Genomic DNA, 10,000 nt, shown 5'->3' on the forward strand with positions numbered 1-10,000 from the left:
TAAAAATCCTTCGAGCATGGTGGGGGAGTATTCTACTCAACCAGAGGGTGGCAGTCTGCAAAGCCTGCGACAAAAAAGACTTACCCTTGAAGAAGCAAGCCAGCCCACCTGAAATCAATGTATTTTATGGCTTTCAAAAGTGTCACATAATGGTCTAAATGCTGATTCGTGGGCTTCAACACACTGCCAAGAATACAATTGGAGGGGAAAGTCTGGCATGGGCCCAAAATAAAACTTCAAAAAGCCATATACCTGATGTAGTTTAGTTATGTGGAAAGTACATTTTCCCTGCGACGTCTCAGTCAATTATTGTCCATCAAGCTAAGGGATAATGTGTGTCTTTTCAAAGGTACCCAGCATGTCCCCTCTTCCTCTTGGCACAGCAGGGTCTTTGTAGGCTACTCTATAAATGCTTCTGCTCTCTCCTGTCATCCGCTTAGAGACGTCATCTGCACGTTAAGTGTGCCATAAGGCCCTGTGGTAACCCGTGCTGATATGTGGCATCCACATGCCAAAGACGACAGTCGCACACTAAAGTCAACGTCTCCTGTTGGTCCAGTGACCAATGAAGAGAAGTGATGTCACCGCCAACTAGCCCATGTCGCACTTAGCGCTTGTCTGTCAGCGCCAATAGAGCTTGTCCCGCGCTGTGACATCATGTGGTCAGTTTCCTCCACTGACCAATGGGAAGGACCGTTAACTCTTCAAGGTCTTCACTGGTCATTGGTCACATCAACCCCATCCATTGACTATCACATAATTATTTTTTATCTCTGCTGTTGGGAGGCTGAATGGCCAATGATATCAACTACATTTTGAAACCTTTTTCAAAGTTCTAGTCAAGTTTTTCTAGACACCAGTTTCACTTTTCTTTTGACTGAGCACAAAAGAAATCCTGCCTGAATCCTGTAGGAACACTTTGGCTTAAAGGCCATTTCTGTTCCCTCTGTAGCCTCCTTCATGTCTTCTTACACTATTCTTTGATTTAGGCTTTCCAGGCCTCCCTGTACTCTCCCTCCAATCAATAGTCCTCACGCACACACACACACACACACACACACACACACATGCACACGCACACACAGCATCTCCCTCCGCTGGCTGTACGGCAATCAGCTCCAATTCCGAGCGAAGCGAAATGCAACATAAAGCCAAGGGACTTTAGAGCAGCTAATAGACTTCTGCCTGGCATTGCTTGGCCTGAGCTTCAGGATGGACACACTCCGGCTACAATAATGACCCTCGCAGCCAAACGTCAAACTCAGAGTGCTCTGAGAAAGTCTCGGTGACGATTGATTTTCAACTGCAGCTCCTGCGTTTGTGTGACAGAGCCAAGATGGTGGATAGAATCAATCAAGAATTGTGTCGGGTAAAGTGCATCATCAACCCCGATCCTCAAGTCCCTGGGGTTCGCTCTGATTGGTCCGAGCGGAGCGGACAGGTAAAGAGCCCCGGAGGCAAACTGTGTCCCAGAGCATTGATTAGCAGTAAACAAACTCATCTGACCTAGTTTTCACAAAGCCTCGCTAAGGAAAGACACTTTGTGTCTATTGGGAGGCTGTCGCAACGTCCCAGGCATGCTTGCAATTAGAGCTGTGTGTGTGTGTGTGTGTGTGTGTGTGTGTGTGTGTGTGTGTGTGCGTGTGCGTGTGTACATGCACACACGTGTGCACGAGGAACATGAGAGTGAATCAGAGTTTTAAGGGGCAGACTTAATTCATGTGAGTGTGAAGGGGAAGAGAGTTGCAATAAGAGGTCTGGCATTTTGTGCCGTAGTGGGACATCCATTAGGGAGTGTGTGTGTGTGTGTGTGTGTGTGTGTGTGTGTGTGTGTGTGTGTGTGTGTGTGTGTGTGTGTGTGTGTGTGTGTGTGTGTGTGTGTGTGTGTGTGTGTGTGTGTGTGTGTGTGTGTGTGTGTGTGTGTGTGTGTGTGTGTGTGTGTGTGTGTGTGTGTGTGTGTGTGTGTGTGTGTGTGTGTGTGTGTGTGTGTGTGTGTGTGTGTGTGTGTGTGTGTGCATGTGTGTGTCAGAGTTTAATGAATTGCAAATGGGATTAGATAAACAAGACGGGAAAAGTATTTCTCATCCAGGCACTCCGCAGCTTGAACAGCAATTAAAGGTTGTTATGATTCAGAACAGATGTAAGGCCTCTTAAGAAGAAGTTCACGGAAATGTGTTCAGGTGCCGGTGCGAGAAATTATGGTGAAGAGTATTTTTTTTCTTTTCTTTTTTGTAAGCCCGGGAAATGATTTTACAGGGAATAACATTACTGGAACTTGATTATTCTCACATGCCCTCAGTTAATGAATTTGCTTTGAAGATGCTCAATGTTTCATAAGCGCCGGCAACACCAGTACGTTTTTGATGTTATGATTTTCCATTTGGCTGCATGGCGTGGAGGTTACAAGCTGTTTTATGTCTCCGGTGCGAGCTACGCTTGACCGGTTGATGTTGTTTTCCTCACCCCGACAGTTTTCCATGAGGAGAGTTTTCCGTGTTTACCTTGGTTTTTGTTGTTGATGTGGCTGCATGGCACACCTCCCAACAGCTGATTACTGAACACCATTAAGCAACTGCAGATGGTACAGCTGTGTGTGTGTGTGTGTGTGTGTGTGTGTGTGTGTGTGAGTGTGTGTGTGTGTGTGTGTGTGTGTGTGTGTGTGTGTGTGTGTGTGTGTGTGTGTGTGTGTGTGTGTGTGCGTACGTGCGTGCGGGTGTGTGTGTGTGTGTGTGTTAGGGTTGTCACGATACTAGAATGACTAACTTCGATAATATCATTTCCGATACCACAGAGGGGGAAATGACACATCAAGAGACATCAAAATGAAAATGAAAACAGATGGAGAGATGGACAGATGCAGGCTTCTCCATAATCTGAACACTTTTAGCTTGTTGAAGCAACAGATACCCACCAATGATAGGGGAGGGGGAAATCAGTAGGATGTGATTTTTCATTAAGAGAAAACACTGCTGGTATCGATACTATTGCAAATGAGTATTGTGTCCATTTAAAATTTTCAATACTCATTGATACAATCGGTACTTGTTGCAAATATTGATACTTTTGACAACCTGTGTGTGTGTGTGTGTGTGTGTGTGTGTGTGTGTGTGTGTGTGTGTGTGTGTGTGTGTGTGTGTGTGTGTGTGTGTGTGTGTGTGTGCGCGCATGCGTGCGTGCGTGCATTCGTGTGTGTGTGTGTGTGTGTGTGTGAAAAGAATCTGTATACCTCGATGTGGGTTAGGTACAGAGCAGAAATGAGTGCCCTTACTGAGGCCTGAGTTTGTAGAAAACAACCTCTGCTGATGTAGCAGGATACTCAGTGGGACCAAACTGAGATGCATTTGGATTGGCATCGACTATGAGAGAAATAGGACTTTGGAGTTTGATCAGTAGATTATGCCTGAAAATGTCACACGCAACTGTGTTTTTTTGGCCCATTTCTCTGTATTGAATGTACTTATCTCCCACTCTGTTTCTCTCTCTCTCTCTCTCTCTCTAGCCGCTTTCACACCATCCTTGAAAGCCGCAAAATGCACGGAAAATAGGACCCGCGCCTCTGATGTGAAAGTTGTGAACGCGGGTTGGTGGCTAATTGTTGTACGCCTTTCATTCCGCCAGTGGACCTAGTCACAGCGCTGGGTTACCCGGCAACCCGCCTCCACTTGAAAGCGTAGGAGCAGCAAGCCGGAACGGTGCGAATGGTCAGCTCATTCATAAAAAAAAATACAGGGCAAAACCACCTCATGCAGCAACAAAGGCGAAAGTTAAAAAAAAAAGCGGCCAGGAGGAATGCTCCGTGCCTAGTAAGTAGGTTAGGCTTTATGCTCAAATGATGTTGACAAGTAGGTAAATTAATGGATATAATAATAAGCTTCAGAGGACTATTATAGCTGTCTGTAGTCACTTTCACACATGAACTCCGGATCAGGTCAGGGTTGCCCCCCACTGAGCCTGCCCCGGATGATAGGTGAAGTGTACCCTTTCACACATGAGGCATGTTGCATTCACACATGAGTAGCACCTCCGCAGAGTTTGTAAAGTAGAGAGGGGGCGGGCGGCGGGGGTGGGGGAATTTGGGCATGACCACACAGTTGTGAAAACTAAAAATACATAATGGGCGATAACTGCCTAATGTTCACGGCATATAATCGTTTGCGCATAACGTTAGTAAGTAATTAATTAAACAACCCTACAACTCACGCCCAGATGCATCGATTTCCTCGAGTCGCAAGCAGTACAAACAAAACAGGTCTTTGCTATGTTCAGTCCTAAAATGCCTCAAACCTACTAGAATTATACAGAATACAGGAAGCTAGACGTTTTTACCTTCAAAATAAAATAAATGTTGTATTACTTAGTAACAAAAAATCAGAATGTCGACTCACTACGGGTTAAAATTGACTTTTCGAAGGGAGCAGATATTCTTCCAGTTTATCTCCGTTCTGTATCTTTCGAAACACACACAAAAAAACATTACACGTGCATTTACTTTATTTAATTGCCATTATTGCGAAGGTTATACCCGGAAGTTTTCGTTTTATACTGCCTGACTTGACGCTACTTGGAATTTGCGCGAACGCTGTGTAAACGTTAAATCAAAGACATGAACGCAACCAGATCCAGATACCCTACCTAGCGATGTCCAATACTGGGAAGCGGGACGACCCTCGCGTCCAAAAATGCTTATTAAATGTGTGTGCTGTGCGAAGCAGACATGAAATCAGATCAGAGCCATGAGCCTTTCAATCCAGCAATCCGCAACATGTTGGCTGTCGCACACGGAGCAGTTTTGAGCTTCATTTGAAAACCAAATGGCATGTGTTTTTTGCTCGCTCATTCACATCGACTATTTATATAATAATAATCTGTCACGATCGTCTCTGTCCTCATGCACTCACGAGCTCACGGAGCTCTGGAGGGGGGGGGGGGGGGGGGGGGGGGACAATACGCTTCTGCGACTACGGCTGGGGGTACACTTCCCTCCGGCTAGGACGAGGCTCCGCGGGAGCGCGCATGAGCCGCATGCAGACATTCACATATGACAGCCATCCGTATGGCCTCTAGATAACTCCTGAATTCCAAACATGTGTGAAAGCAGCTTGTGGCGAGTTGGTCTGAGGATATTCCCTCTGGAAACCAGCTCCAGAACTGCAATCTGTCTAGCTAGCCAGTTGTGCATTCCCTCACAAAAACTACTAACGTTATAGTAGTCATGTGCATTTATAGCCTATACTATTCCCCCGACGAACGACTGCAGCTGTTTGATATGCGGGCGTCGTCTTTCAGAATGGACGCTAATTAGTTGTTTTTCATGGGAATAATTTGCTTTACAAAAAACTGGAACCAAAAGATAAGAATTAGCCTTGTACCTAATAGGCTACATGATGGTGCATCTGTGATCCATAAAGTCGATCAGATGAATATTGAAAGCCTTGTTACCATGCTGCATGTGGAAAACACTTTCGTGTTTTATCACTTTGATCCTTAACGACCTACAGCTGCATGTAATTGGCTGGCTCTTTGGCTGCCGTACATCGGCGATGTTTGGTTGTTGAATGAATTCGTTTATCATACAGTAGCCTAGGCTACACTAACCTATGAAAATATTAATTTGGGCTAGGAGGAGCTGGGTGGAAACGCCGCTCGCCTTTCAATCCGGGAGCGGTGGCTGTCACCTGAAAGCACACCCCAGGACGGGAATGTGGCGGTGCTGCTTGGCTGTGTGTGAAAGCAATTTCTGTGGCGAGGCTGCCGGCTTTGCGGGCCTTCTGAACTGCAATTTTGCGCGATCTGTGTGTGAAAGCGGCTTCTCTCTCTCTCTCTCTCTCTCTCTCTTTCTCAACAGTCTTCCTCTATCTCTCCTTTTTCCATCCTTTCTCATGTTAGTCTGGACCACACATCTGCGCCACATCAGGCTGAATTACAACATAATAATCAAATCATTACAGCGGCGCCCTTCTTGATGTTCTCCCGGGGGCGGGCCCTCTGCCGGTAAAGCTCAGCTCATAGTATCACGGCCGTCAGACAAACAGCACCAGGCCCCATCACAATTCAATACCACCACCCTCCCCCATCCCCCCACACCACCCCGCCCCCTGCTGTCTCGTTGGACCTTTACACACGGCTAAAAATAGCCCACAGTATCTCTGTGTGTCTTTATGAAACAGCAGGCCTGGACCCACATGTGTCTCCACGTACACACACACACACACGCACCCACGCATGCAGGCACGTGCACGCACACACACACATACACATACACACACACACACACACACAAACATGTGCACACACGCACGCAGGCATGCACACACACACACACACACATGTGCACACACGCACCCACGCATGCAGGCACACACACACACACACACACACACACACACACACACAACACACACACACATACAGCTGTGTCAAGCCTGCTAGGACAGTACTGTATATAGGATGTGTGGGATAGCAGTGTGCTACTCTAGCATAGAAAAGTGGTTCAATCCATTGTGCTTTCCAAGTGTTGAGTGAAGGCAATGTTCCATCATTTAGTGAATTCAGTGTCTGTCTCTTTCTCTTTATCACTTCAACTTTGTCACATTTTTGCTTTGGAAATCTAACTGAAGTGCTTGTTTTGTCCTCTTCTTATTTTGTCTCACCCCATCGCATATTGTACACATCTCTCTCTCTCTCTCTTTCTCTCTCTCTCTCTCTCTGTGTGTGTGTGTGTGTGTGTGTGTGTCTGTGTGTGTGTGTGTGTGTGTGTGTGTGTGTGTGTGTGTGTGTGTGTGTGTGTGTGTGTGTGTGTGTGTGTGTGTCTCTCTCTCTCTCCTTTCCATCTGTAAAGAGCTGTGCTCTGCAGTGGTCAGGGAACACTTATATAACAGGGTGGTAAAGCCAGCTCCTCAGGCTGCTAATGATCTGTGCTAATCACTCTCAGTGATCGATAACGACGTATCGACACCCTGACGCCATCACACACACCCATGTGCTTATATCCAGCTCTAACAGCTGTGAGGACTCTCTGTGACAGTACACTATTCATTAACATGCCCTTAACTCTAAAACACATATTTCACAAATTCACCTGATAATCGTCCATGTTGCTCTGTTACATCACTTTGTCTATCACAAAGTGATGTAACAGAGATTCAGCGACAGCACTTTGTTTGCAAGGTATAAGACTTTGATTGCCAATTTCTCTCTGGGAAGTGCCGTGCAAGGACTGTTAATCACATAAGATGTTGCCAAAATGAAAGAAAAACACACACACACACACACATACACACACACACACGCACGCACACGCACACACACACACACACACACACACGCACACACACACAAAGAACTTGAAGTTTACCACTTTAACAAGCAACACTACAAGTGTAACCATAACACTGTAACCTTAACATAATAGTCATTTTAACCCTTAACCCAAAACCAAGCCGCCAAATGGGCTCTTTTTACCGGGAGAAACAGTTCTCCTTTCAAACATCATAAACTCACACAGGTATTATAATGCAAGGACACACACACACACACACACACACACACACACACACACACACACACACACACACACACACACACACACACACATGCGTGTCACGCGTGTGACGTAGACGTACAGTAATCACAGACAGTGATTGCTCTTTTTGAAACATCAGGCCATAAATGAGTGTGTATATCTATTTGCAAGGCTTTTTCCCAGCTTACAAGCTGGGTGTTCCCTATTTACAGTCCTCCATAAACACACAGTTTCCACTTATGGTTCCTGTTGGCTTTCTCACGTGGCTCATAATGTGGCTTGTGACCATCAGCACTGTTTATTTTCTCGTTTCTATGTCAATGTCCTCCAGGTACATGGGTCTGGTAATGATGATTGCTTGCACTTTGCTCTATATAGGCGGGCGCTTGGACATTTACTGTCTCCTGTTAATCAGCTGTGTAAAGACCATTTCTGCTACAATGTTAGGTGTGGAACCCAAGCCAGTGCTTTGCTGAGATGTAGGTTTCAATCATGCAAAAGTGCATGCATCACTTAGCGGAATGTATGCAAAAATTGGATGTATGAAATTGGATTATAAAGCTTGAAACATTCTTAGCATTTGCTTTCCAAATTGTCACTTGTTGAAAAGTGATTTGTTAGTTCGCTCACCAATATGATTTCAGAAATTCTTCTTTCTGCTGCTTCTGTCATTTTCACAAACGTACGGTGTCCGGGGTACGGTGGCGCAGTCGGTAGCGCTGTCGCCTCACAGCTAGAAGGTCCTGAGTTCGATTCTCGCCTGGGACGCTGTGGGCGCTGGAGTTGTGACCCCCCCATATCTTCAGTGCCTACTGGTGGGCTATCTCGTCGGAAGGGCCTTTCTGTGGAGTTTGCATGTTCTCCCCGTGCTCCCCAGGGGGTTCCTCCGTACATAACCCCCCACTAAAAACATGCAGAAGATCGTCAACCGACCAGTGACGACAACATCTGAAGTTGGTCCCCGGGCGCTGGAAAGAAAAAGCGACCACTGCTCCTGGCCTGCCCCCTGGAGGAAAGGACAAGCCAGGATGGGTCAAATGCAGAGGACAAATTTCACCGGCCACCGTCAGCATGAGTGTGTGTTGTGGCCGCATGCATGTGTTGAAGTGTTTGTGTGATAATAAAGACGGGCTTGTCCGTCTGAAATCGTTTAAACAAGGAAATGAGGATGACAATTGATTTTGATAGTTCAGTGGAAACCAAAATGTCAAGCATGTCTCCCAAAATACCCAGTCGTCTCCAAACTGTATTTAGAAATAAATCCCCTCTTCTCTTATCACATTAAAACGGATTAAAACATATGATGATGGTATTCTTTGTGTGCATTCAGGTTCATCCCTGTGCACACACAGATTCAGGCATTTTGCTCTGCACTCTTCTGTGCTCCATCTCTGTCTGCGGTGGCCGTCATGGCCGTTGACCCGTCATGGTGTTGACGGGTGTTGTGAAATACAGGTTGCTCCTGTGGTATGTAACACTCAGGTGTTGGGTGGTAATTCGCGGCCGGCTGCTGTTGACCGAGGGGATTCAGTAATGAGGAGGAAGCAGAAATACCAGGGTGCCAGTGATGTCATGCCCCCAAAAGATGAGGTCATGGCACGTTTTGGGGTGAACAAGGCTGAGCAGGTTCTGGCGGTTCAATCATTTGAGAATGTCAAATTATGATGAAGAGGCAGAAGACGGTGATGGAGATCATGACACTGATGATAATGATGACAATGCTGTTGATAATGATGATGATGATGATGATGATGATGGTGGTGATATCAATGACTTCAATGTTTATTGAGTACAATATAAAATCCAAATAGAAATAAGCATAAATATGACTGTATTTCATATAATTTCTACATATGTATTGCATTTCTACATTTGCATTTTACATTGGTGGTGGTCTTATCCAGAACCTACATTGAGTGTAACAATAGAATAAGTTGAAATGCCTAGATCACCAGCCACCAATAATAAGGAGTGGAAGGGTCATAGGGAGACATAACAGAGTAAGATTTTTTTTATTATTATCATTCTTTTTAATGCTGATTCTTCCCTCCTTCCCTCCAGGGCCTGTATGTGTTTGTGGTGTACTTTATGATGCACAACCCGATCTGCTGGCCAGCCAAAGCCAGTTACACAGTGGAGATGGGCGGCCATGATGACCCCGACGCCACCTACCAGGGTGGAGGAGCTGCTACTGTAGGCGGTGACATCAGCAAGTCCACTCAGAACCTTATCAGCGCCATGGAGGGGGAGGTATGACACAGACACACACACACACACACACACACACACACACACACACACACACACACACCACATAGCAGTGAAAGTGATAGACAACACAACACATACAGGATAGACAGTTGTTTTTATTTATTTTATTCTGTCATATTCTTCCTAGCCAGTATTAATCATGCATGATCTTGTGTCTATTTGACTGACAGCAGTTTTTCTGTTGACTGTTTTCTGTCTTATCTCCAT

The 10,000-nt window shown here is 45.8% G+C and overlaps 1 protein-coding gene across 1 annotated transcript in view; it reads left to right on the plus strand.

Moving 5' to 3' along the window:
• adgrv1 (adhesion G protein-coupled receptor V1) overlaps window positions 1-10,000 on the plus strand; it is a gene marked incomplete at its 5' end in the record, with an annotated part of 203,627 nt that overhangs the window by 132,192 nt on the left and 61,435 nt on the right. The window contains one exon of the mRNA XM_083644330.1: window positions 9,584-9,772. Coding sequence (XP_083500456.1) covers window positions 9,584-9,772 — 189 coding nt within the window. The remainder of the gene's footprint in view (window positions 1-9,583; window positions 9,773-10,000) is intronic.

The sequence above is a fragment of the Poromitra crassiceps genome (genome assembly GCF_964638095.1).
Source record: "Poromitra crassiceps genome assembly, chromosome: 10".
Taxonomy (NCBI): domain Eukaryota; kingdom Metazoa; phylum Chordata; class Actinopteri; order Beryciformes; family Melamphaidae; genus Poromitra; species Poromitra crassiceps.